This window comes from Bos grunniens, chromosome 18 (genome assembly GCF_055505025.1).
Source record: "Bos grunniens cultivar Pamir isolate PY7600 chromosome 18, Bosgru_T2T1.0, whole genome shotgun sequence".
Taxonomy (NCBI): Eukaryota; Metazoa; Chordata; class Mammalia; order Artiodactyla; family Bovidae; genus Bos; species Bos grunniens.
In genome coordinates, this window is record NC_141182.1 from 51,240,562 (window position 1) to 51,266,331 (window position 25,770).

General features: G+C 56.4%; 1 protein-coding gene across 14 annotated transcripts in view; it reads left to right on the forward strand.

Moving 5' to 3' along the window:
- POU2F2 (POU class 2 homeobox 2) overlaps positions 1-25,770 on the forward strand; it is a 76,127-nt gene that overhangs the window by 33,965 nt on the left and 16,392 nt on the right. For 4 of the 14 annotated variants that reach the window (XM_086352766.1, XM_086352773.1, XM_086352776.1 and 1 more), the window contains exons 1-6: positions 11,026-11,118; positions 19,791-19,856; positions 19,973-20,007; positions 20,142-20,198; positions 23,093-23,209; positions 23,459-23,737. In XM_086352766.1, coding sequence (XP_086208892.1) covers positions 11,052-11,118; positions 19,791-19,856; positions 19,973-20,007; positions 20,142-20,198; positions 23,093-23,209; positions 23,459-23,737 — 621 coding nt within the window. In that variant the 5' untranslated portion in view covers positions 11,026-11,051. Of the gene's footprint in view, positions 1-11,025; positions 11,119-19,790; positions 19,857-19,972; positions 20,008-20,141; positions 20,199-23,092; positions 23,210-23,458; positions 23,738-25,770 lie in introns of those variants that run through there. The other 10 variants (XM_086352770.1, XM_086352777.1, XM_086352771.1 and 7 more) reach the window with 3 other exon arrangements.

Genomic DNA, 25,770 nt, shown 5'->3' on the forward strand with positions numbered 1-25,770 from the left:
ATGGGCATGGTGACAATGGTTTCTCCTTGGAGAGCATGGAGGAGATTCAATGAGAAGATGCATGGAAAGTGTTTCTAACGTAGTTCAGGGTTTCACCTTGAATCGTCTAAAACAGAACTCTTGATTCCCTGTCCCTGAGCTCTTCTAGGAGCTGTCCTCCACCTCAGTAAATGGTTGTTTTGTGTGTGTGTGTGCTCAGTCACTTCAGTTATGTCCAGCTCTTTGCGACCCCAAGGACTGTAGCCTGCCAGGCTTTTCTATCCATTGGGATTCTCCAGGCAAGAATACTGGAGTGGATTGCCATGCCCTTCTGCAGGGGATCTTCCCAACCAAGGGATCAAACTTGTGTCTCTCCGTCTTCTTATTGGCAGGCGAATTCTTTACCACTAGCACCACCTGGGAAGCCAGTAAACCGGTAAATGATTATCACAAAAAAAACCCTTCTCCCAAAAAAATAAAAAATTAAAAAAAAAAAAAAATAAAAACCCTTCTCCCAAGATCCTTCGCTTCCTTTCAAGTGTCCAGAGCTCGAAGTTTGCTTCCGTGATGGCAGGGAGTATGTCTCATAGGGTCTGAGTCAACCTGATTCCATCGAGTTAAAATGTTTGTGGAGCAGGGCCCTCTGCAGATGCTGCCCAGAGACCACAGTTCTGGAAGAGGCACAGAGAGGTTGAGTGGTTTGCATGGAGTCACACAGCAAGGACTCAGCAGGCTCCACAGTCTGAGAGGGGCCAGGCCACTTCTCATTTTTGAGCCTCCTAGGATGCTGAGAATGAAAGAAAGCCAAAAAGGAGTTACAGGCTGGGCTCCAAGCAACAACAACGAAGTGCCACACTAACTGATATTTACAAGGTCAGTACAGGATTTATTAGAACAAAATTCAGCGCGTCCTACGGCTCATGTGGTTTGGCAGTGGCATCCAACTATAAAATCAAAAATGCACATCTCGGTTAATGAGGCCCTTCGTGAATATAATACCTCGGCCGGGTGACACCCCCGCCCCCGCCCCCAATGCCTCCCTGAACTCTGCAGCTGGGACCTGACCACTTGTTACATGACTTCAAAGTTGACACCTTTTCCATCATCCTCAGTTGCTTTTGCAGAGATACAGGAGGCCTAGGACCTCCCGGATTTTCGAGGGGAGAAGTATGCACACAGGCAGCGTGCCTGGTGGTAAGGAGAGCCAGGCTGTGGGATTGACCTGCAGGCTACGGTCCACCTCAGGGTGTGCCTCTGAAAATCGGGGGGTAATAACAGCACCTGCTTTATTGGATCGCTGGGAAGATGCCAAGACAGGATGTACAGAGCCCGGGGCCTCCTGGAGCAGGCGCCTCCGGGTAGCTGCTCTTATAACTTACGATAATCGTGGGACCCTGGAGGGGTGGGATGGGTGGGGGGAGACAAGGGCACCGGGAGGTTTGAGAATGCTCAGGGGTGTGGCCAAGGCTGATTACCCCAGTGTCCTCAGCTCTTTCGAGCTTCCCTGGTGGCTTAGTAAAGAATCTGCGAATCTGCCCACAATGCGGGAGACCCAGGTTCGATCCCTGGGTCGAGAAGATCCCCTAGAGAAGGAAATGACAATCCACTTTGGTATCCTTGCCTGGTAAATCCCATGGACGGAGGAGCCTGGCAGGCTACAGTCCGTGGGATCACAAAGAGTCGGACACGACTGAGCAACTAAACCACCAACCAACTCTCTCTCTATCTTTTTAAAATATTTTTTTATTTGGCTGCACCAGGTCTTCGTTGTGGCATGCGGGATCTTTGATCTTTGTTGTAGCATGCAGAACTTTTAGTTGTGACATGCAGACTTCTTAGTTGTGGCATGTGGGATCTAGTTCCCTGACCAGGGATCGAACTTGGGTCCCCTGCATTGGGAACTGAGTCATAGTCACTGGACGACTAGGGAAGTCCCTCTGTGTCCCCAGTTCTTGGCACAGGGTCTGGCACAGTGGGCCGGCCATCCGTGACGGTGTAGGATTGAATTGTCTTGAAGAAACTTTGGCTAGGTTGAACTAGGGGGTGGGAGCGCCAGGGAGGAGGGGGGAGCTTATGGGAGGGCATGGCCTTTGGTTTCTTCTCCCCCTCCTTGTGAGGCCATGCGGGCGCTCCTGTGAGCTTCGTGTTGCGTGGTGCCCCTTAATTCCTGCAGCAAACAGATCCTCCTCGCTGGCAGGTACAAGGGACACAGCAGTGCACACGTCAGACACGAGTCAGTGTGACTTGTCACAGTTCTAATCTGTATGGTGAGTGGTGGCTTTACGTGAACACATAATAATGTGTCCACATAATTTATTAAATATAAATTAAATAAACAAGCAAATAAAGAATAGAAGAGGGCTCTGCCCATCCCAGTGATGGGAGAAAGCCATGAACCATGGGTTGTGATTAATGCCATTTTGTGCACCTGAGGCCCTTTTATATAGGAGGGTGAAACTGAACAGAGCAGACCTGCTCCCTGTCCTCCCAGCGTGAACATTCAAGTGGGCGGAGATGGATGATGAACAAGCACGTGAACACACAGAAACTCGAATGTCAGTGACAAGTGCTGGAAGAAAACGGTAGCCAGTGAAAGATGGAGAGTGATGAGGAGGGGAAAGGCTGTGTGGGTTGGGATGATCCCAAAGACTTCTCTGTGGAGAGGATGTGTCAGTGGACTCCTGGAACAAGTGAGGGCGTGCTCCACCGCCATACCTGGGCAAAGACGGCACCAGCCGGCAGGGAGAGAGAGCAAAGGTCCTGAGGCACATGGGAGCTTCAGCCTGGAGGACGTGAGCGAATGGCGAGGGGCAACAGGTGTGTGCACGAGCGTGCTCAGTCTCTTTGGTTGTATCTGACTCCTTGCAACCCCATGGACTGTAGCCCACCAGGCTCTGTTCCATGGGATTCTCCAGGCAAGAATACTGGAGTGGTTTGCCATGCCCTCCTTCAGGGGATCTTCGAAACCCAAGAATTGAACCCACGTCTCTTAAGTCCTTTGCATCGGCAGGCAGGTTTTTTACCACTAGCGCCACCCGGGAAGGCCTGGGGAGCAATGGAAGGTGATGTGTTAGAGGCGAGCAGGAGCCGGGTCGCAGAGTGGCCAATTAGGATATCGGGTCTGGAAGCTGTCTTCGTTGGCCAGCCTCCCTGAGGCTTCCCAGGCTTTGGACTTTAGTACCCTGGACAGCAGCCTTGGCCCCTTGGAGCTCTAGCAGCCTAGGGTGCACGCTACCCAATCTGGCCTTTTATTAACATCTGCTTCTGGGCAGTGAACTGGGGGTGCAGAGCAGATGATACCAAAATGAGTGGGAATTGGCCCTGCCTGCAGGAAGCACGCGTATGTGAGAGAGTTATCCATGCACAGTTGAGTCCATCTTTATCAAGTGGACGTCTGTGGGGTCGCCACCAAGGTTTGTATACAGGAGGCAGCCAGAGCCCAGGATCCGCCCCCGCCCTGTCCCTCCCTCCCTGCTGAAGGTGACCACTTTCCTCATTGTGGGGGATATCAGCCCTTTGTTTCACTTTGTAGTTTGCTACCTATAGCTCATAGTCTAATGTTAATTCAAAAATGAATGCAATCTCATTATAAAAACCAAAACCATAACAGAAAAGGTTAAAACCTCATTTGAGGGACTTACCTGGTGGTCCAGTGGTTAAGACTTCACCTTCCAATGCAGGGGACGGGGGTTCCATCCCTGGTTGGGGATCTAAAATCCCACATGCCTTGTGGCCAAAAAAAAAAACCCCAAAACATAAAACAGAAGCAATATTGTAACAAATTCAGTAAAAACTTTGAAAATGTTCTATATAAAAAAAAAATCTTTAAAAAATCCCATTTGAGTCCATTCTGCTTTCCCAGGGGGCTTCCCAGGTTGCTCAGTGGTAAAGAACCTATCTTCCAACACAGGAGACACAAAAGATGTGGGTTCAGTCCCTGGGTCAGGAAGATCCCCTGGAAGAGGAAATGGCAACCCACTCCAGTATTCTTGCCTGGAGAATCCCATGGACACAAGCACCTGGGGGCTGCGGTTCACAGGGCTGTAAAGAGTCAGACACGACTGAGCCTGCACACACACGGGGACACACTCGTGTGCTTTCCCACTGCTGGTCCACTCACCAGAGGTAGTTGTAATTAGCTGATTAGTTACCCTTTGGGCCTTTTCTCTGCATTTGTCAATACCTGCACACCCAAAGAAAATACATAGAGGTTTTGGTATGTGATTTATATCAGTAATGTTAAGTTGTGTCAATCATTCTGCACCTTGCCTTTGCATTCATTCATTGCCTTTGCATTTGAGTCTTGGAGAACTTTCTGTGTCCTATTCATAGATCAGTTCCATCATCTCTCATGATTACATACTGTTCCTGAGTATGAATATGCCACGCTTTATTTAGCCACTGTCCTATGGTGGCATTCTATGTTATTTCTGATTTTCTCTATTTCAAACTTTGGTGTGATAAACACTGAACTTTCTGAACTCCTTGTGCATGGTAATCAGTATTATATTTAAGATTAACGATAACAAGTCCTACTATATAGCACAAGGAACCGTTAAAAACAAAAGAAAAAAGATGAATGAAGTTCCTGTCAGCCCACGTTTCATGTGTGCTCAGTCTTGTCTGACTCTGCTGTCCCACGGACTGTAACCTGCCACGCTCCTCTGTCCATGGGATTTCCCAGGTAAGAATACTGGAGTGGTTTACCATTTCCTTCTCCAGGGGATCTTCCTGACCCAGGGATCCGAACTTGGGTCTCGTGCATCTCCTGCTTTGACAGGTGAATTCTTTACCACTGATCAGCCCATGTTACTGCCCCCTTTTCAAAGATGAGAATCCTCAGAGGCTCAGAGAGGTGAAATCACCTGCCCAGGGTCATACAGCAAGTGAATGGAAAGACCAGTTTCCAGGCTCTCAAATGTTTGACTCCCAGATCAGTGCTTGCATGCTAAGTTGCTTCAGTCGTGTCCAACTCTTTGCGACCCCATGGACTGTAACCCGCCAGGCTCCTCTGTCCCTGAGATTCTCCAGGCAAGAATGCTGGAGTGGGTTGCCATTTCCTAATCTATATCTCTGTGTCTCCTGCACTGGCAGCTGGGTTCTTTACCACTAGCGCCACCTGGGAAGCGCTAGTGCTCACATCCAGCTCTACAAAGTGTCACAGTCTACGGGGCAGGTGTCCTCATTCAACGGGGCTTATCTGCAGACCAGTGCTGGACTCCATTCTACAAAAATGAATGAAACCCCACCCTGCCCTCCAGCCCTGCCTGTGAGGGCAGCCTCATTGGGAAGTAATTTCAATGCAGTACGATTAGTGCCAAGCCCAAGATGCCTGAACTGTGGGAAGACTGAGGCCATCACTATTAAGCAGGCCTCCCTTGGAGTCAGAGACAGCTTCCAGAGAGGAGAGATTTGAGCTGAGGCTGTAGAGGCCAGTAGAATTTGCCCAGCGAACACAGGAAGTTCAGAGGATGGGTACATAGGGAACCCCAAGTTGCTGAACCCAGAGGAAGAAGGTGAGCTCTGAAGGCAATTTGCCCATGGAGATTGGCAGAGGCCCATGTCCACTTGAGCTTGGAAAGCCAGCCCTGGATTTCATTCTGTGGGCTCTGGGAGCCTGGAAGAATCCATTCATTCAACAAATAGCATCTAAGCCCATGGTGTGTCCCTTTCAGAAGGGAATACCGCAGAAAACAAGACAAAAAAAACCACCTGCTTTCAGAGAGCTTACATTTCATAGGGGGAAACAGTCAAGGTGACAGCGCCTGAGCTGCAGACAGCACTACAAAGAGAACACTGGCCACTGGCTCAAGGGGCATGAGCCCGAGCAGACGCCGGCCGACAGTGACGGACAGGGAAGCCTGGCGTGCTGCAGTCCATGGGGTCGCAGAGTCGGACACGACTTAGCAACTGAGCAATAGCTGGAGTGGAGAGTGGCTGAGGGAGGGCTTCTGGGAGGAGGCGGCCTTTGAGCTAAGTCCTGAAGGGTCAGAGGAAAGGGAAGAGATGGGGAACAGCATTCTAGGGGAGGGGTCGGCAAGGTCAGAGGCCCCAGGTGGGGACAGACTTGGCTTTCTCTGGTGTGGCAGGCACACAGTGCTCTCGTTAGGAGAAGTGAAGTCCCGCGGGTGCCTGGAGGCCATCCATGGTGAGCAGGCTGGGCTTTCCTGGAGACAGCAGCAGGGTTACTGGAGGGCTTCTGGACTACTACGAGGGCCCTTGCATTTCAGCCTTTGGACAGCTCCCTGGGCTGGGAGGAAGGAAAGCGCCATCAGCCTGCAGAGTCAGTGCTGGTGCTGGTGCTGGTGAGCGGGAAGTCTGGGCTGGAGCAGAGTCTGCAGCCTAGGGGTAGGCAGGGGCTCCTGTGCCCAGGGCAGAGCCTCCTCAGGGGAGGCCCAGGGCCCGGCACCTGCCTGTTTCGATGTCCTGGTGGGTCTGTTCTGGGACAGCCTACAGCCTGGGACATGTACAAGCCCAAGTAAGGAGCCGCAAGCCCAGGACAGCAGTCTTGGCGTGGGCTTTGGGGTCAGAGAGACTCAGGGTCCACCCAGGCCAGCTGTGTGAACGTGGCTGCTAATGGAGCCATCAGTCCATCTTGCCTCTTCCTGTCCCTTTCAAGCCACAGAATGTTAACAGCTTGAAGAAGTCTTAGAATGCTCCTCCAGCCCACCTCCCACTTTTAGGTGGGGAAATGGAGGCCCGGAGATTGTGGGGGGCTGGCCCTGTGCCACCAGATGGCCAAGTTCAGAATGGGGAGCTGTTGGTCTTCTGACTTTTATCTTCTTTGGGCCATGATGCTTCCTAATTTCTTTTTGTGTGTGGTGAATTCCTGGGATTTCTGGTGGGTCTGGGAAACTGGTGGTAGGCAGGAGCTGCATGAGGAGTGTTTGTGACAATGTGAATTTATTCAGCATCTGCTGCCTTCCTGGTCCATAGACCTTGCTGACCTCCCCCCAACCCCCAATCCCCGGCACTGACGTAAGCATCTTCCCCAAATCTGCTCCCCTTTCCAGTGTCCATCAGTGATGGCCTGAGCACCCACCCATCCACCCTGCTCAGCTGCCTGCTTGCAAATCCACCAAAGTCCTCAAGACTCTCACTCAAACTCATACTCTCATCTGCATCCTCATGGCCACATTCTCTGCTGTTGTCTAGACCACTGTCCCAGCCTCTCCTCTGGTCATCTCCAGCTTCTACCCACCAGCCTGCTCTCACACCAGTCCCCAGTGGACCTCTCTTATACAGACTCTTCCTGCTCAGAATCTTTCCACCTACAACATCAAATCCAACCTCAAGTCTATGTCTTGGGATTCATCTTTGACTAGCATTTATTGGATACTTTCTGAGTCACTTGTGGAATATCAGAAAACTCCCATCAAATCCAGTCTCCCCCTTGGACTGTGAGCTCCCTGAGGGCAGATTTCAGATCCAGTTCTCTTCTAAGTCCTCAGCACCCAGCTCACAGCTTGGCTGTAAGGGACACGCAGGAAAAGCTTGGGGGCTTCCCAGGTGGCACAGCGGTAAAGAATCTACCTGCCAATGCTTGAGACATGGGTTCCATTCCTGGGTCAGGAAGATCCCCTGGAGAAGGAAATGGCAACCCACTCCAGTAATCTTGCCTGGAAAATTTCATGGACAGAGGAACCTGGAGGGTTATAGTCCATGGGGTCGCAAAAAGACTTGGACATGACTTAGCAATTAAATACATTAAACAAATATCACTGATTATACTGCAGGTAAATGGTCTCAGCCTGGGGTTGGTAAACTATGGCCCACAGGCCAGATCTGACTTACTGTCTGTTTTTGTGCAGCTCTGAATGCAAGGCTGAGAATGAAGGAGGTGTGTAAACAGGAAACGAAGGCTTGAGCCCAGAAGTCAGGAAGAGGTGGACAGGCAGTGCCCGGGGTGAGGGGGCAGGCGGGGTTTGATTCCAGAGTATCGGGGGCCTTACTGGGAGGATTGTATGACCCTGCAGCAGGACCAGCCAGACATACTTCAGTCTATGTGTCTGTCTGCCACCCCTCATTCTGCTTTCCTCTGTGTCTGGGTCCCTAAGTCAGCTTTCCCTGACCGTCCCCCCCACCAACCCGCCTCACCATGCAGAGGCGGACCTCCTTGGGCTCTGCTGAAGGCAGAACGCTGAGATGCAAAGGAAGGTTAATATCGATGAATCTCAGACACGAGCTCATCTTCTGGCTCGGCTGTCAACTCATAGGCAACCCGGTCTCCTTGTCTCCTGCCAGCCTGGGTCCCTCTCTGAGCTCCTACATGCTACAGCCCCAGAGATGAGGCAGCACTTAAAGGAAACCCTGCTCGGGTCCCCATGCAGAGCAGGGACATGACTGGGGGTCCCCATGCGGAGCAGGGACATGGGCGGGGGCTGAGCGAAGAGGTCGCCAGACACAGCGGGATGCAGAAAGAGGCTGGGGAGCCAAGCCACAGAGAGGGTCCCCCGGGGCAGCTGAGAAGAAGAGGCCATGGTTGGGGCCCCTGAGGGGTAAAGAATCTCGCTCTGCTGTCCCCGGTGGGCTGGCTGCTCCCCCCACCACTCCCCGCCGGGCCCCCAGGGGACCTCGCTCTAATAATGTATTTGATCGACTCGCCGGCCGCGTACAAGCGATTATTGTCTTGTCGGGAGTCAAACGTATCGATCCAGTGAGAAATATGAGCGGAGCAATGGGGCCCGCGTGTCAGTTACCAGCCCCGCTGGCCCTGGGGAGCCCCCTACGTCTCCTTTAATTACCGCTCAGCCCTGAGCCCAGCCTGGTCTCCCCTGCGCCGCCTCCCTCCCAGGATCCCTGCACCCCCAGTGGCCCCCGCTGCTCCCCAGCTCCCAGGCCCTACCTGCCTGGCTCAACTTGGCCTGAGGCCTCGTCTCCAGCTAAACGGCCACCATCTCCCGTGCCTGGGCGTCCCCGTTCCTGGCTGCCAGGCCCTGCCCACCCAGTGTGCCCCTAACTCAGCCCCTCTGTCCTCTCCTGGGCAGGTGGAAGTCTCAGGCCCATCCTTCTTCAAGATGCCTCGACTCCAGCTCAGGGACTCAATTCTGGTCTGCCAGAGGTGATAATAGTGGAGTCAGCTTGAGAGGCAAGACGGGTGGGGTGATTTCACCCACCACAGGTAGGGGGGCCACGAAAGGCTGTCCCCAGCTCCACCTCTCAGCCGCAGGCCTGGGAGGGCAGCACCGGAAACAGAGGGTGCATCTCTCCCTTCTCTAAGTTACCACCGGGAGCTCCCTCCTGACAAGGATGCTGTTGACTGTGGAGCACGGGGCGGGGGGGTTTTGGTGGGGTTTTGCTCCCTCTATAAAGTCCTTATTACCCTTATTTCCAAGTCTTCCAAAACATAAATCCTAAATAAAAGAGTTTAGTGGGCAAATGCAGCTTCAAGACAAGGCTCCAGTGCCATCATCCACCAGATGCCTGACCCTCCCGTATAGAAATCCTGCCATCTGAGAGAGAGAGAGGCAAAGAGGTGGGCCCCGGAGGCAGGAGGTCTGAGGTGAAGCCAGCGGATGCTGCAGGGTCTCCGAATCTGCTCAGAGGAATGGCTTTCACAATACGGAATGTTATGAGTGTAGTTGGTGGGGCCACTGTCCCCTCTGTGCAGATGTAAGGACCACCATCATTCTCATGGTGTGGGCCTGCCTGCCTGGGCGTGCCTGGGCTGCACAGGGCCTGTGTACAGGCAGAAAGGCACTCTTGAAGGCACTCACACTAACCTGCGTGAGTGTGCATGGGTGTGAACGTGGGCACACATGGCCGGGAAGTATGCCTGGGTATACTTGTACAGCCGTGCCCGTGTGCCCGCATGACAGAGCAGAGGGTTCTGGGCACACGCGAGTAGTGTTAGTTGTTGTCAGGGCCTGGGCACCAAGGAGTGTTTCCATGTGTCTGGATGTGCACACGTGTGTGTGAAGTTCTGGGGTCCCTGTGTAAAAACACTTGAGCGTGTGTATAGGAGTCCAGCCGTCGTGTGCGCGCGCGTGCTCTGGGGGTCAGCCAGCGTAGGGTAGGGGCGCAGCGAGTCCTGCAGGGCCCGGAGCGAGCAGGTGGGCTGTTTGGAGGCACCAGGCGGCCCAGCAGCCTCGGACCGCGCGCGGGGAGACGGAAGAGGGCAGCGGGCTCGGCCGCGCCTTTGTCTGCGCCGCCGCGCGCGGGGAGTCCTGCGCCTTTGTGTGACCCTCGCAGGTGTGCGCGCGGGGGCGGGCGGGGGAAGGGGAGGGGCGGAGGGCGGGGCGCCTCCTCCGCAGCCGGCCCCGCCCTCTGGCCCATTGGCTGAGCGCTGCCGCCCTCTGGCGGCCACGGAGGGAAGCGTTGGGCCGCGAGCGCCGCAGCGCGAAGGGCTAGCCCGTGGCCCTGGGACCCGGTACTTCCCTCCACCCCAGCCACCTCCGGCGCCGGCTTTACCCTCTGGCGGACCTCCTGCCGCTCCAGGGCAAGGCCCGGCCCTACCACTGCCCATGGGTGCCTCTTCTCCCAGTGGTGGCCGCGGACGCCTCACCTGTGGGAAGAGGCGCGGCTGGGTTCCCCGTTGGCCACAGTCTGCGGAAGCCTCCTCCTGCCCTGCTTCTTGGCTTCAACGCTTCTTGCCTCTGAGCCCTTAGACAGGCCACCTCACTTCTCTGGTCCTCAGTCTTTGTCTGTAAAATGGGGGCAGATAGCACCTTCAGAGATGATGCCTGTCAGGTGTGACAGGCAGGGCCTAGCCTTGGGAAAGGCCCGCCCCAAACTCCTAGCCAGTGTTTTAGTGTCGTGTTCTGGGTCCACCTTCTCTCCCAGACCCACAAGCCCTGCTCCAGATGTGCCGGCCGGGTGGAGGCGGCGGAGGGCAGGGCGCACCTCCTGGGGGTACAGCTGCAGAGTCAGCTCTTCCAGCCTCCCTGCGCGCTACCTCCCCCCACCCCCACTTCCCCAACACACACACACACACAACATGATTTGGGGTCCGCTGCCGGCTGGGGTGGGCCTTCGGGCACGGGTATTTTCCCTTCCGAAGGGGGCGGACCCTGTGGTTTCCTCCCTGGGTGACTTCCGGCAGCGAGAGCTTGGCCCCCAGAGAGGGCGGGGAGATGACACAGTTGTTCCCCCAGCCCTGCGGGGCGGGCAGCATGGTTCACTCCAGCATGGGGGCTCCAGGTAAGGGGCCGGGGCGCACAGGCAGCACCCTGGGGTTCGTTCTGGCTCGGCCTGCCCTTTCTCTCTGGCTGCTCCTCTGCTCTCTGACTCTGTGCCTCAGCAGCTGCCCCTCTCCCCATCCTGTGTCCCCACCCCCAGCTCCTCTTTCCCCTCCCCTTTCGCATCAGCCCTGGGGGGCTTCAGCCCTCTTCTCTTCCCCTGCCGCTCCCTGTCCTGAGGGGTCCGGGGGAGGAGGATGGAGCCAGGTGTTAGTCTCCTGCTCTCATACATAGGACCGGCGGGTGGGCGACGTGCGTGATCCTGGGAGAGGACTGCCTGGGGGCTGGACCTCTGTGAACGTGCGTGTGAACAGTGGTTCTGCGTTTTCTATATATGACTGTCAGGTGTGCGTGTGCGAGGGGCTGTGTGTGCGGCACTGTGGGATAGCCTTGGCAAGGCTCTCTTGATTCACTTCCTCACTTCGTTCACCTCCGATGTCCCCTTCTTGGGTGGCCTCCCCTGCTTTCCCCATCTAAACGGGCAGCCAGTCCCGTCACTCTGGGGCCCCTCACCCTGTTCTGTCTTTTCTTCATGGTACTCATCACCCCTGAAAATTTATGATACGTTTGTGTGTTTATGAACCACCTCGCTCACCAAGTGTCAGCGGACTGAGCGAACATTGTCCGCCAAGGGCTGTACAAAGTGACTTGTACATGTTGACTCACTTGGCATAACGTGTCCATCTCTGCATAATGATGCTCTAGGCGGTGCGGATGGAAGAGTTAAGTGAGGTAATACAGTAATAGTGGGGCCTGGACCATGGCCAGTGTCCATACTTCAAGGGTGTTTTGTTTGTGGCCCTATAGTTCTGACCGTGGGGATGTGTCCCATTTGTGGGTGTCTGTGGGACTGAATCTTGGTTTGGCCTGCGTCTGTGTGCATCAGCTTTTGCGGGTGTCCTGTGATCCATCATCAACACGTATTTACGGAGCAGTTCTGTGCTGGATGTTGGAAATACTACTGAAGAAGGCAGTTCTGGGTCTGTCTTCCTGGAGTGCCTGGTTCAGGAACGGAGACAAACCTGTCACCAGATAAGGGAGGAAGCACAGGCAGACGGGTGAGAGCTGGGATGCAGGAGGCACAGGGCACTGGGCAAGCCCAGAAGACTTGCCCAATTCGGCTAATGGGGCATCAGAAAGGACTTCCTGGAGGAGGGCATGTCTGGTCTGAGATGAAGGATGAGTGGGTATGAGTAGGCAAGGGAGGCAAGGGGGGGCTGAGGTAGAAGGAAGGTTACTTGCAGGATGCTGTGTGATGTGATGATTTACTGAAGTGACTGTATGTGCAACTATGGATGTGTGTGCGTGTGCGCACATGTTCACATGTGTGCACAGCGCAGACACAGCGACCCAGGGTATCCGCACAGGATAACGTGTGCATACTGTCTCTTCCCTGTCTGGGGCAGTGGTGGCTTTATCAGGTGCTGGGTTAGCCCCTTTATTTGGCATTTCTCAGAGAATCGCCCAGCCTGCAAGGCCTGCCTGGGCGCCCCAGCCTGGACGTGAATTAACACATGTGTGGTCTTGAGCAGGTCATGCCTCCTGCTCGGTCTCGGGCTCCACATCTCTGGACTGGATTCTGGGTTGCACCCTGGCCATCTCCCAGGAGGAGGGGACTCTGGGAGTGTGAGTAGGTGCACGTGTGTTTGTGTGTCTGAGTGACCTGTGTGTGTGTACACATCTCTGTATGTCTGTCTAGTGACTGTGTGTATGTATACATTTGAGTCTGCCTTTATGTCTGAGTGACTCTGGGTGTATGTGTGTGTGCATATCTTGTGTGAGTACATCTTTGTCTATATGAGTGACTCGGATGTGTGTGTATATGCACATCTGCATCTATCTGTGCACAGCTTGTGTATGTACATCTTGGTGTGTCTATCTCAATGACCTGGGTGTGAGTGTGTACCTGTCTCTGTCACGCTGTGTGTGTGTACATCTGGTGTGTGTCTGAGTGACCTGGGTGTGTATGTGTGTATGCACGTCTGTGTCTATCTGTGCCTCTGTCTGTGAATGACTCTGGGATGTGCGTGTGTGTGTGTGTACTTCTCTGTGTGTCTGAGTGACTCTGGGTGTGTGAGTGTGTAGCTGTTTGTATGTGTGAGTGACTGTGTGTGTGAGTGTGTAGCTGTTTGTATGTGTGAGTGACTCTGTGTGTGTGTGTGTGTGTGTGTAGCTGTCTGTGAGTGACTCTGGGTGTGTGTATGTGTGTGTGTACTTCTCTGTGTGTCTGAATGACTCTGGGTGTGTGAGTGTGTAGCTGTCTGTGTGTCTGAATGAGTCTGAGTGAGTGTGCACAGCTTGTGTATGTACATCTTGGTGTGTCTATCTCAATGACCTGGGTGTGAGTGTGTACCTGTCTCTGTCACGCTATGTGTGTGTGTACATCTGGTGTGTGTCTATCTGAGTGACCTGGGTGTGTATGTTTGTATGCACGTCTGTGTCTATCTGTGCCTCTGTCTGTGAGTGACTCTGGGATGTGCGTGTGTACGTGTCTGGGGGTGACTCGGTGTGCAAGTGTGTGTACAGGCAGGTGTGCCCACACACGTCTGGGCGTGCGTTTTGCATATCTGCTGGTGTCGTTGTGTCTGGGCTTGCGTCTTCATCTGCACACATTCCCGTCTGGGATCCGCGCACCTGTCCCCTGTGCGTTTGCATGGGGCTCGGTCCGTGTCGGGGCCCCGCCTGGCTGAGGCTGTGGTGTGTACGCTCCGTGGCAGCTCCTGTCAGCACAGCTGCGGGGCCACCGCTCTTGTTGTGTCTGCATCCTCCTCCCTAACACCCAGGAGTGTTCGCTCCCTGGAGGCCGCCCCAGGGACAGCTGTGGGGTGTGGGTGTGAAACGCTGCTCCTGGGGAGGCCGGGCTGGGCCAGTGGGCGCGCAGAGGTTCCCGGCAGCGCCCACCCGGCCCACAGGGGCTCCCAGGCCCCAGCCTTGCTTGTGGGCTTTGGAGGCCGGGGACCCAAGGGACAGGCCAAGCGGGGCTGGGAGGGGTGAGGGGCAGCCCTTGGGCCCTCTATATTTAGCCCCGTTTTCGGTAAGTGCTAACGAGAAGCTGGCCCAAGTCTGCTAAAACCGGCTGGGGGAACTGCAGAGGAGAAGTGAAAGTCCGGGGAGGGAGGGGGGGCGGAGGGGACCCAGGGCCCCAGGCCTGGGGCAGTCGGGCAGAGCCCAGGGGCGGGGCAGCCCTGGGCGGGTCTGACCCGCGGCGGTGAGACCCAGGGGCCCCGCTGGGTCCTACAGGGCTTTTTCCTGACCATTCCTCTGAAAAGTCGCATGCTGCCTGTGATGGGAGGAGGGAGGGGTGACCCTAAGCAGCCACCCAGACTTTCTGTGCAGATGAATGAGGCTTTGAGGGGGCACTTCTGAAGGTGGGGGGGGGGACGTTAGAGCCAATTAGAGTCACCTGGAAGGAGGCTTGAAAAAATTAGGACACTTAGGTTTCACCTTGTGCCATAACACTATGCCAGAGTGTTATGGGGTGGCATTGGGCATGAGTCTTTGTCTAGAGTTGAGAGAGAGAGGGAACGAGAGAGCCTGCAGGATGGGGTCTCAGCGAGCCTCTTGCCAGGGTCACCATACCCTGAGTCCCCATGAAGACATCACTGAAGCTTTGGGTTCATGGTGGAAATGGAGTCCCCCCCAGTTCATCCCTGGTGGGGATGGTTTGATGAGACCCTCCTCTTGGGTTGGGCTCGATGAAGGAAGAGGAGAGGGGAGGGCAGAGGCCTGGGAATGGGCCGCTCTGGCCATTCTGCTGTCGCCCAGCCGATGCTGCAGGGGTGTGTGGGCTGTGTGGGAGCTGGAGGCGGGGGCAGGATTGGGGAAACAGTGGTAGAGAGTTCCCCTCAGACCATGTTTGCCTCTACAGCCACCGTTCCTCCAGAGGGGAGGTGACCTTAAAGGGTTAAGGTCAGGTGGGAGCCCCTGGGGGCCTGGGGCTGAGGGTCGAAGGTCAGGTAACCACAGAGAGAGGATCCTTTCCTGCATTCGTTCATTCCAAAGACAGAGTCCCAGACTGTGCAGTGGTGACTCCAGTCTGGGCCCTAAGGAGCCCACGGTCTAGAGTAGGGGTCACTGCCCAGGCAGTCAGGGTGTGTTGGGGCAAAGGGAGCCCAGACGAGAGAGGCACTGACCACCTGGGCAGTCCAGGAAGACCTCACAGAGGAGGTGATGTGGAGCTGGAGCCTTAAAGAGGAGCAGGAGTTTGCTAGTCAAGAAGGAAGGGGTCATCCCAGGTGGGAGGGGAGCAGAGGCAAAGGCCTGGAGGGGAGGGAGCAGGGCGGCCCTGCTCATCCCACCCACGCAGCCTGTTGAGGACCCCAGATGAGTCAGCCCTGCCCCGAGGGCTTCCTAGCCTGATGGGGGAGACATTCTGGGGCCCAGATGGCTGCAGCCCTTAGGACAGTGATGGGTAGGTGGTGCCAGGGTGGAGGGAAGAGGGCAGAGACCCCCCACCTGAAGTCATCACGGTGGTGACTTCAAGGAGGACGGAGCCTGTGCTGGGTCCTGAAGGATAAGTAGGAGGTTGCCAGGCAGACAGAGTGGGAAACAGCGTTCCAGGCCGAGGGACCAGCCCATGCCAAGGCTCTTTACGTGACAGAGAGAGAGCAGGACAGAGGCAGGAACAAGTAAGAGACAGAGGGAGCCGCAGAGAGGCACAGATGTTTATAACCTGGGCTTCCAAGCTGGGTGACGCCGGGGACCCAGCAGTGAGTCAGCCCAGGCCTGTCCTCTGATCAGTGGGGAAGGACAAGGGCACAGGTGACCACAGCCCTGCAGGCTCGGGGCTGGATTGGTGAGGAGAGGCTACCTTAGTTGGCTAGGGCTGCCACAGCAAAGTACCCCCAGACAGGATGGCTTACACGATAGAAATTATTTTTCTTAAAATTCTGGAGGCTGGAAGTCCAAGGTCAAGCTGTCAGCGGGGTTAGTTTCTTCCGAGGCCTCCCCGCTTGGCTTGGGGTGGCCGTCGGCTCCCTGGGTCCTCACCTGGTCTTCCCTCTGTGCCTGTCCGTGTCCCAGTCTTCTCGTCTTTTTAGGGACACCAGTCGACCTGGATCAGGGCCTAGCCTGAGGCCCTGATCTGTACGTGGGGCCTGATCTCATTTTGGCTTCATTACCTCTGTAAAGATCCTGTTTCCAAAGACGGTCACAGTCTGAGTTACTGGGGGTTAGGAATCCAAGAGAGGAATGTCGAGGGGTACAGCTCAGCACACAGCAGAGGCTGAGGATGAGCACGGGCCCTCTGGGGTGGAGGTGGGGCCCGAGGCCGCCCCGGTCCGTGAGCAGGAGGGGCATTCACTGGCGAGGTGGGGAGGAAAGAACCTGTACAGCCTGGAACCCTGCCCCCTGCCCCTCGTCAAGCAGAGGGCGATGCCAGCATGACTGAAGAGAAAGGTGCATGAGTGCTAAGAGATGGGCAGCGGAGGGTGACGAGGGTCACACCCTGATGGCCAAGATGGGAGCCTGGGCTTTTCTTAGGAGACGAGGAACCGTGGAAGGGGTCCCGGCTGGGGAAGGGGCTCCTGGTGGCAGCATGGTCACTGGCTGGAAGGAGGGGCTGCGGAGGTGGCCGGGGCATGGCTTTCCAGAATGCTGGCAGGGATGTAGGGCCACTCTCGGGTTTGTGGTTGCCTGAAGCAGAGCCAAGGGCTAAGAGATTTATGTGCTTGGCTTTAAAATGTCATTTATTCTTTATCTGGCTGTGCTGGGGCTTCGTCCCTGCACAGGTTTTCCCTAGTTTCGGTGAGCAGGGGCCGCTCTCCAGTTGCCATGTGCGGCTTCCCGTTGCCGTGGCCTCCCTTGTGGTGGAGTGCGGGCCCTAGGGGCCTCGGGCCTCGGTAGTTAGGGCTCCCAGGATCTAGAGCACAGGCTCCGTAGTTGTGGCACACGGGCTCAGCTGCCCCGCGGCATGTGGAATCTTCCCGGACCAGGGACTGAACTTGTGTCTCCTGCAGGTGACAAGAGGATTATTGGCAGGTGGATTCTTTACCACTGAGCCACCAAGGAAGCCGAGTCTGGGAATTTTAGAGCCAGGATCAGGCAGGACTCCTGCTTCTTGATGCCCCAGGGTCAGGAGGCGGGGGTACTCCTTCCTCGGCTCCCTTTGTGACCTCCTGGGTCTCGGGGTCCTTAACCACTCAATGCTCCTTCCCCAGTGGCTGGCAACAGGGCCTGAACTCCGGGAGCATCTGGGCACCTGCTCCCCACCCCCACCTCATAAGCTTATGCCTTAGTAGGACTATGTGCTGGCTTATTCTTAGCTTGTTCTATTTCTTTTTTGTGTATGAAAACATACATATAGTAAAATGCTCAGGTTTTAACTGTACAGTTTGATGAATTTTACATATGTACAGAACCGCCCCCCCCACCGCCAAACCACCAAACAGATCGCCTCCCAGGACATTTCTAACCCTCTGAAGGCTTCTTCACACCCTTTCCAGGTCAGCACCCCTCAAAAGGTGTCCACTAATCTGACCTTAATCACCTGAGGTCGTCCTGCCTGTTTCTGAGTTTCCCTTAATTGGGGTCCTGCTGTCTGTCCACTTCTGTTGTCTCATGTCTTTCCCTTGGCAGCAGGTTTGCGAGATTCAGTGTGTGTGATGCAGGAGCTGATTCTTTTCTGGGCTGTGGAGCATTTCGCTGTCCAGACATACCAGTGTGTTAACTCATCCCCGGTTAACGGGCCCCGGAGCCGTTTCCAGTGGCGGGGGAGGGGGGCGGTTAGAAAAGGGCTGCTTCCCGGAACACATGTGCCCGGGGCGGTGGTGGGCTGGACGCTGCGTCCTCTGGGGTGGATGCCAGGAGAGGATGTGCTGGGAAGCGGCACCTCTAACTTTCCTGGACTGTGCTTGGATGGGTTTACAGCCCCGTCAGCAGTGTGCGCCCTGGCTTTTTCCCCTTTTTCCCCTCTGTTGGCGCCCGGCCTTCGTTGCTGCGCGGGCTGCTCCCTAGTTGCGGTGCACAGGCTTCTCTGCTTGCGGAGCGCGGGCTCGAGAGCCCAGGCGTCAGTAGTTGTGGTGCCTGGGCTTAGTTGCTCCGAGGCATGTGGGATCTTCCTGGATCAGGGATCAAACCCGTGTCCCCTGCACTGGCAGGCGGATTCTTTACCACTGAGCCACAAGGGAAGCCCTGAGCTGGTTTTTTAATCAGGAGTTTCAAATCAGAGTGGCATTCCTTGTCAAGTGACCCTCAGTTGCAAAATATCTGGACTTCTTTTTCAGTTGCAGAGGCTCTTTCAGGTCTCTTTTCTAGCTGGCCTGCTTTAACTGTCTTGGACACGGAGCATGTTAGCGTTGGATGGCTCCTTTGATAGAACCGGGTCTTGGTGGGGATTTGGAGTGAGTTGTGAAATGTTAGGATCAGAGTCAGGGTCGGGAGTAAGGTCTGAGGCCGAGCTGGGAGTCGAGGTCAGATGAAGGACTCGGGCCGTCTGGACAAGGGCTGGGGATCAGCGCGGGTAAGAAAATTGCAAATGCGTCGGTCAGAAACCCAGACTAGGAGTCTAGGACCAGGAAGGGCTGGGTTTGAATGGCTCTCAGGGTGATCCTGGGTTGGAGTCACTGTGGAAATGAGGTGGAGGGGATTAGAACGGGTTCATCAGACCGTAGCGATACTGATTAGAAGCAGGAGCCCCGGAGTCACGAGGACCCCAGTCCAACCTGGGTGCCTCTGCTGTCTCATGGGGCTCTTGGGGAGGTGCCATCTGCCTGGAACCTCAGTTTTCTCCCCTGTAAAATGGGGGTAATATTGGCACCAGCTGCCAACGTGAGCTCTGAGTCATATCTCGCACTGTGCTGGTAGCACTCACCTTCCCGTGACCAGAATCGGAGCGTTGTGAGCATGGGGTTGTTTCCCTTGCTCCGGGTCCCCTGTTTGCCACCTCCTTCCATTTCCTGGGCCTGCGGGACTGTAGGGTGGGATGGGGTTGGTAGGGTGGGGGCTCCAGGTTGGATTAAGGGCTGCAGTCCCAGGTAAGGCTGTAGTCTAGCGTTAGGTCTGAGGACAAGGTCAGGGCAGAAGCGGATGGGGTTGGAGTTGGAGTCACAGAGATGAGAACGGGGCCGCCCAGCCTGAAAGGGAGGCGGAGGGGGGAGTGGACGGGAAAGTGGTGGGCCGGGGAGGGGGCCTGGGGCGCTGAATCACACCCAGAGATCTGAGGACTCGCTCCTGGGGGATGCTGCCGTCCCTCACACCTCCCAGGCCCTACTCAGAGTGGAAAACACGCCTCACCGAAACCTGGTGGGGCAGGACGGGCGCCTGGGCGGCCGCTGTGAGGAGGCCCAAGGCTGACTCGCTCCTTCAGAGCATCACCAGCCTCCCCCAAACCTGGGCGGCCAGAGCCGCGCCAGGACCAAGGGCCAACCTCACCTCCCGCCCTGCCCCAGGTCTCTCGGGGGGTTGGAGGTGACCCTCCCTGTGCCACCTTCCGAGGGACCAAGAGGCTTCTCTCCTGTCCTACCGGTGGAGGGCAGGGGCCTGGAGCAGAGGGCATGTCTCCAGGAAAGAGACACTTGCAAGGTGGCAGGGGGCGTGGGGGTATGGGGGAAAGGCTGGGTGGTGCTGGGGGAGCGGCCCCAGAGCCCTACTGGCTTCCGCACCCTCACCTCACTGGCATCCCTCCTTTGTCCTCAGAAATAAGAATGTCTAAGCCCCTGGAGGCCGAGAAGCAAGGTCTGGACTCCCCGTCAGAGCACCCAGGTAAGTGGGGAACGGGGCAGGGAGGGCAGAGGTCACCACGGGCATAGGGCAGGGGTGCTCGGGGGTTTTAGGGTCAGGGGCTAGTGACAGCTCACCCCTCGTCCCTCTCTTTGCAGACACTGAAAGAAATGGACCAGACACTAACCATCAGGTCAGGAGGCAGGGGATGGGTATCGGGGAGAGGGGCAGAAGAGAGCAGAGCAGAGCTCTGTGGGACAGGGCCAGGGCATCAGAAGTTGCTTCATCTCACTGTTCCCATCGCCCACCCCCACTTGCTCTTTGCAGAACCCCCAGAATAAGACCTCCCCGTTCTCGGTGTCCCCGACTGGCCCCAGCACCAAGGTAAGCCCCGGTCAGAGCAGCCAGGGTGACCGCTCAGGTATGACATTTGATGGAGGGTCCCGGATGCCTGCTGTGGGCCCAGGGCCTGGCACCTTGGTGACAGGACTCCTCCCGCCCCTTCTCACCCTCAGGCTCCCGCCCCAGGCCTGTGACTCACCAGGGCTCCTTCCCCTTCCCTGGGGGGGTGGGGGTGGCCAGGGAAATCCCCCCCAGAGCCCCAGTGCGATGAACAACAGGAAGCTGAGGGCCCCGCCCCCATCCCAACTTCCCTGACTGAACAGGGGCCCGCCCCACCCCCACCCCCCCAAAGCACACACTCGGGGCCAGGCCAGGAGTGGGAGCAGGTGGGGGCGGGCAGGTCCAGTGAGGATGCTGCAGGAGAGGACAGCGGGCAGGCCGGAAGGGGCCAGATGGAGCGCATCCAGACGGGCCCTGCTGCAGGGCACAGCTGGGCTTCAGCGGGTATCTGGTGCCCGGGTCTCCACCCTCCAGTCTGGTGGGGGTGGCTGGCCAATCCAGAGGCCTGAAGATGGCGCAGGGGCAGAGGGGGCCCGGGCAGGACTCCTGACCCTGACCCGTGGTGGCCGGAGGCCGGGGTAGGGGGCCAGGAGGTGCTCTGAGACCATGGGAAAGTCACCCTCCCACTCTGGGCTCCTCAGTCTTCTCCAGCCTGGGAGTGGGGACGGGCAGATTAGATGACCCCTTGACAGGTGTCCCGTTCAGAGTGCGTGGACATGACCCCGAGGAGAAGGCCCCTGACTCTGACCAGCTTCACTCTGATCTCAAGCTGGGCTCTGGCCTCTGCCCTCAGAGCCAAGAGCATCCATTGCCCCCCTCCCCGCCCCCAGCCCCACCCCCGCCCCCAAATCTTTGCCGCCCGTCCTGCCCCCCAGCAGCCCTGCTTCTCCCCTAGGACACCAGTGGGGCCCAGGGCAGCAAAGGTCCCGCTCCCTTCCCCACCAGGCCTCTGTCCACGTCTGGTCTGCGCTCCCTGCCCTTGCTGCCCCATCCCACCGCCTCTCTTCTGGGTCAGTCTTTCCCTCAGGGCAGTCCTTCATGGGCTTCCATCAGGATGTCAGACAGATGCACACACCACCCTGTATAATTATTTACATCACAATTTTGTTAAATTGGTTCAATTTAAAAAAATTTTATTATGGAAAATGTGAAACAGATACAAAAGTAGAAGGAAGACCATAGCGAAAACAAACCTCCAGGTACCTGTCACTCAGCTTCAACAATAATCAGTTCATGAACTGGCTTGCTTTCTCAACAGCTAAAATAAAACTTTTTTTTTTAATGGAAATTTTATGAATGGAAAACCAGAATCACTTGCCATGGAAATAAAGACAATGATTATTAAAATTACCCAGAGACTCTTGCCTGTTGTAGGGTCTAAGCCTGAGACCAGTTCTCTATTTGTTAGAAGGGAAGGGGAGCCAGGGTTGGAAGGTATTAGAGACATCCTTGCACCTAATGAAGACTTTTCTTAAAAGACCCAGAGAGAAGGAAAGAGCCCCGAGAAGCCTCAGACTCTCACCATGACACACAGTGTTAGTTTTTTAAAAACCTTTCATTAAAATATGACACACACTTAGATCCTTGGCATACAACTCTGGATTTTCACAAATTGAACACCTGTGTCGTCAGCATCAGATCGAAAAACAGAACACGACCAGACTTCCAGAAGGCCCATGATTTCCCCAGGAGGGCGGCCATGGCCCTGACCTCTAGTTCCACTGTTTCACACTGCATCCCCACACCCCTCAGACTTTCTGACCCTTGGATCCCACCCCCTGGGGCGTGCCACTCACTCTCTGTTATTTGCCCTTTCCCGGGCCTCTGTCTGTGAGTCTCAGTCTGTGTTGCAAACGCCATGCTCGCTCCTGCCAAGTTGCTGTGTTGCCTTGCACAAGTCGTTTTCCCTCTATGGACCTCCTTTTGCAAGATGTTGGGATAGTGGGCTGAAGGATGATGCTTAACATTCCCCTCTGGGCCCGAGAGTGGGACCCATCAAGCCGCACACCACACCCCCACCCCATGTGTCTTTTACCAACAGACCTCTCAGGCCAGCCCACCATTGTCTGGCTTTTTGTTCAGGAGGGGAAGAAGGCAGGGACCTAGGGACCACTGTAAGCTGGTCTGTCGTACGTGGTGGATGCAGATGCACCTGTATACTCCACGGAGAGATGAGGAGGGGCTCAGCAGACTTGGGTGGAAGCTGACAAAAGACCTGAGCCACATCTGGCCTGCGGACACCTTATGCTGACCTTGCTGCGTTTCTGCCTTAGATTTTTACTGGCAGGGAGCAGAGTGGGGGCTGGTCAGGCCCCCTTCAGGCAGGCGGGCACGCTCTTTCCAGCCCACTCCGTCCACACCTGCCCAAATCACCCATTTGCGCCATCAGCCTGTTTCCTTCGGCTTTGACTTCATGACCCATATTCTAAGGCGGTGATTTTTCTTTAATACCTTAAGACCCTTTGTTCCAACAAAATGTTGTTCCACTGGACAGACAAGAGATGTACTTTGGGCTGAAGTGGATGAGGGATGTGGTACCCAGAATCCTCGGGTCCCCCAGGCATCATTTCCCATTTGGCACATGGGGAACTGACCCCCAAGAGGGTAAAAGCACTCTCCGAAGGCGACCCTCTTGTGTCGGGAGTTTGGGTGCAGAGGGTGTGTTAACCTTTCTGACCAATGTGGAAACTGAGGCTAAACTGAGCGGCTAGCCGGCCCCTGCAGACCTTGCCTTCGCCCCCCAGTCTGCTCCTTCGCGTGCGAGCGCGGGGCTGGCGTAGCCACACACGTGCCCTCTCTTTGGTTCGCAGGTGGGCATTCTCTCTGGCCTCCACTTAACATTCTGGGGTCCCGGACCCTGCCTCTCTCCCCCCCAGATCAAGGCTGAAGACCCCAGCGGCGACTCAGCCCCAGCAGCACCCCCGCCCCCGCAGCCGGCTCAGCCACACCTGCCCCAGGCCCAACTCATGTTGACTGGCAGCCAGCTAGCCGGGGTAAGTACCGGGGCACAGGGACGGGGACGGTGCGGGGGCGGGGGGGAACACGCCAGCCGCCTTCCGTCTGTTACAGGACCCACGGTGGCCTGGGGTACCCCTCCAGTCCCACGGCCACTCTGTCCGCGCCTGCCTCTTCTGCCCGGTAACCCGCTTGGCTCGAGGCGCTAACTAACCCATCTCTGCCTTCTCCGCTCCTCCCACGCTCCTCCTGCGGCCCCGCTCCGGCCCCGCCCCCACCCCCCGCAGCTCACGGCGCTGATGCCGGCTCAGCAGCAGCTCCTCCTGCAGCAAGCGCAGGCCCAGCTCCTGGCCGCCGCCGTGCAGCAGTCCAGCGCCGTCGCCGCCGCCGCCGCCTCCACCTCCTCTTCTTCTTCCTCCTCCTCCTCCTCCGCCTCCTCCTCGACCTCGCAGGCCCCAGCCTCCTCCTCCTCCGGGGGAGGCGACCTGCCACCACCACAGTCTGCCAGCCAGCCCCCGGGGACCCCACAGCTTACCCTGTCCCAGCCCATCCAGCTCACAGCACAGGTAAGGGCGGCCCCCGGGGGAGCACACTCCCCCAGCCGAGGACCCGAGACAGTGCAGGAGGCTGGCTGGTCCCGGGGTACCATTTACCATTCTGACCACCAGCCACCAGCCACCGGCCGGGCAGTCCCCTGGCAACCCTAGGAAGCCTTGGGACACGCCGCCACCCATCACTGGGGGACTAGAGCGAGGCTCGGAGGGAGCACATCCTCCAGGTGAAGGGAGCACCTGACTCCCCAATTTCTGTGCACCTCGCTGCGGGGGCCCAGCCACCTGGGAGGCTGACATGTCATCCTCAGTTTAGAGCAGAGGAAACCGGGGGTCACCTCAGTGGGCAGGATCTGTGTGTGGGCCCCGAATGAAAGAGTGAGAATTAGAATCAGTGTCCCCACATCATGTCCCCTGGCTCATCCAGTGAGACCCTCTTTCAGAAAGAGGCCCATGACCTATGGGTCAGGAAATGCCACGTTCTCTCTCTCCCCATTCTACAGACTTCCGGTCTACTTGGAATCATGCATATGAGGGGCCATATTAGCTTCTAGGCCTGCCACAACAAAGTATCACAAATGGGGTGGCTTAAAACAACCAAAATGCATCATGTTAGACCAGAAGTCCAAAATCAAGGTGTCAGCAGAGCTGGGCTCTCTGTGAAGGCTCTCGGGGGAATCCCTCTTTGCTTCTTCCAGCTTCTGGTAGTGTGGGAAATCACTGGCTTTCTCATAGATGGATGAATCCAATCTCTGCCCCTCTCATCTCATGGCCATCTTCTCTGTGCATATCGGTCTCTGTCTCCACATTTCCCCTCCTTGTAAAAGGACAGCAGTCATTGAATTAGGGCCCACCCTAATGACCTCGTTTTAACTTGATCATATCTGCAAAGACCTCGTTTCCAGACCAGGTCATAGTTACAGGCACCAGGGGTTAGAATTCCCACCATATCTTTTTAGGGAACACAATCCAACCATGGCAGTGGCCAATTCAACTATTGGCAGTGGCCCACAGACTTCCCATAAGGATCCCTGACAGGAGCTGAGCAGAAGCTGGGCAGGCCTCCTCTTCTGACAGGCTGCTCTCTCCGGCGCACCCCTTCCTTCCACACCTGCCCATGTCACCCATCTGTGCTGTTCACCTGGTTTCCATATAGCATTTGAGTCTGTGACCGGTGTTGCAGGACAGTGAAGGGCCTAGGAAGCCTTAGGACAAGGGACCCTGTTGAACTCCACACAGCCCTGAGTTTCTCACAGAGACTGTTCCTAGGACCCTCCTCTTTCCCCGCCCCTTCCCTAGGAATCCCCTGGCGGCCTGTGCTGTCTGCACCAGGGAGCTGTCCAGCGCCTGCGAGGCTGTTCCCTTGGCAGCCATTAGCCTCTGATGGACCGGCTCCACTGCTGGCCAGCACTCTCATTTGGGGCTTAACACTGAGCGCATCTCTGCCTTCTTAGCGCTTCCTGCCACGAGGTCTGGTTCCTCAGCAACACAGAGCAATCTGGCCTCGTTGCTCTATAGTGACTTTCCCAAACAGAGCCTCCCGATGCCTGGCTCGCCACTGTTGCCCCATGTAGTCTGTTGGACGCGGCCTTGGTACCAGGCACTATGCTAACGTGACCACCTGAATCCAGAGACCCTCATCATGCCTGAGGCTCCAGGAGAGTGAAGTGACTTCGCCTGCCTCAGGTCATACCGTGAGCTCAAGGGGCATTGCCAGCCCAGGAGGAGTCCAGAGCTGTAACCACATGATCTGGGGCTTCTGCCCCTCTCTGGCACCCCTCCCTCCCTGGCCACCAGAGACCCCTGCGATTTGCCTCGCAGCACACACCTCTCTTCACTAGGCAGTGCTGAGGCTCAGGGCTCCTCACTAGGCTCCTCCAATCTCTGTCCTCTTTTCTACCTGGAGGTCAGCCCCCTGTTTTTATCTGGTCAGCTCCTCCTCTTCCTTTAAGTCCCAGCCCAGGAGTCTGTGCCTCCAGGAAGTCTTCCATGACTTCTCTTTCTCTCGCTGGTTTGATTTTCTGCTTTCTGATCACCAGAGGCTGTGT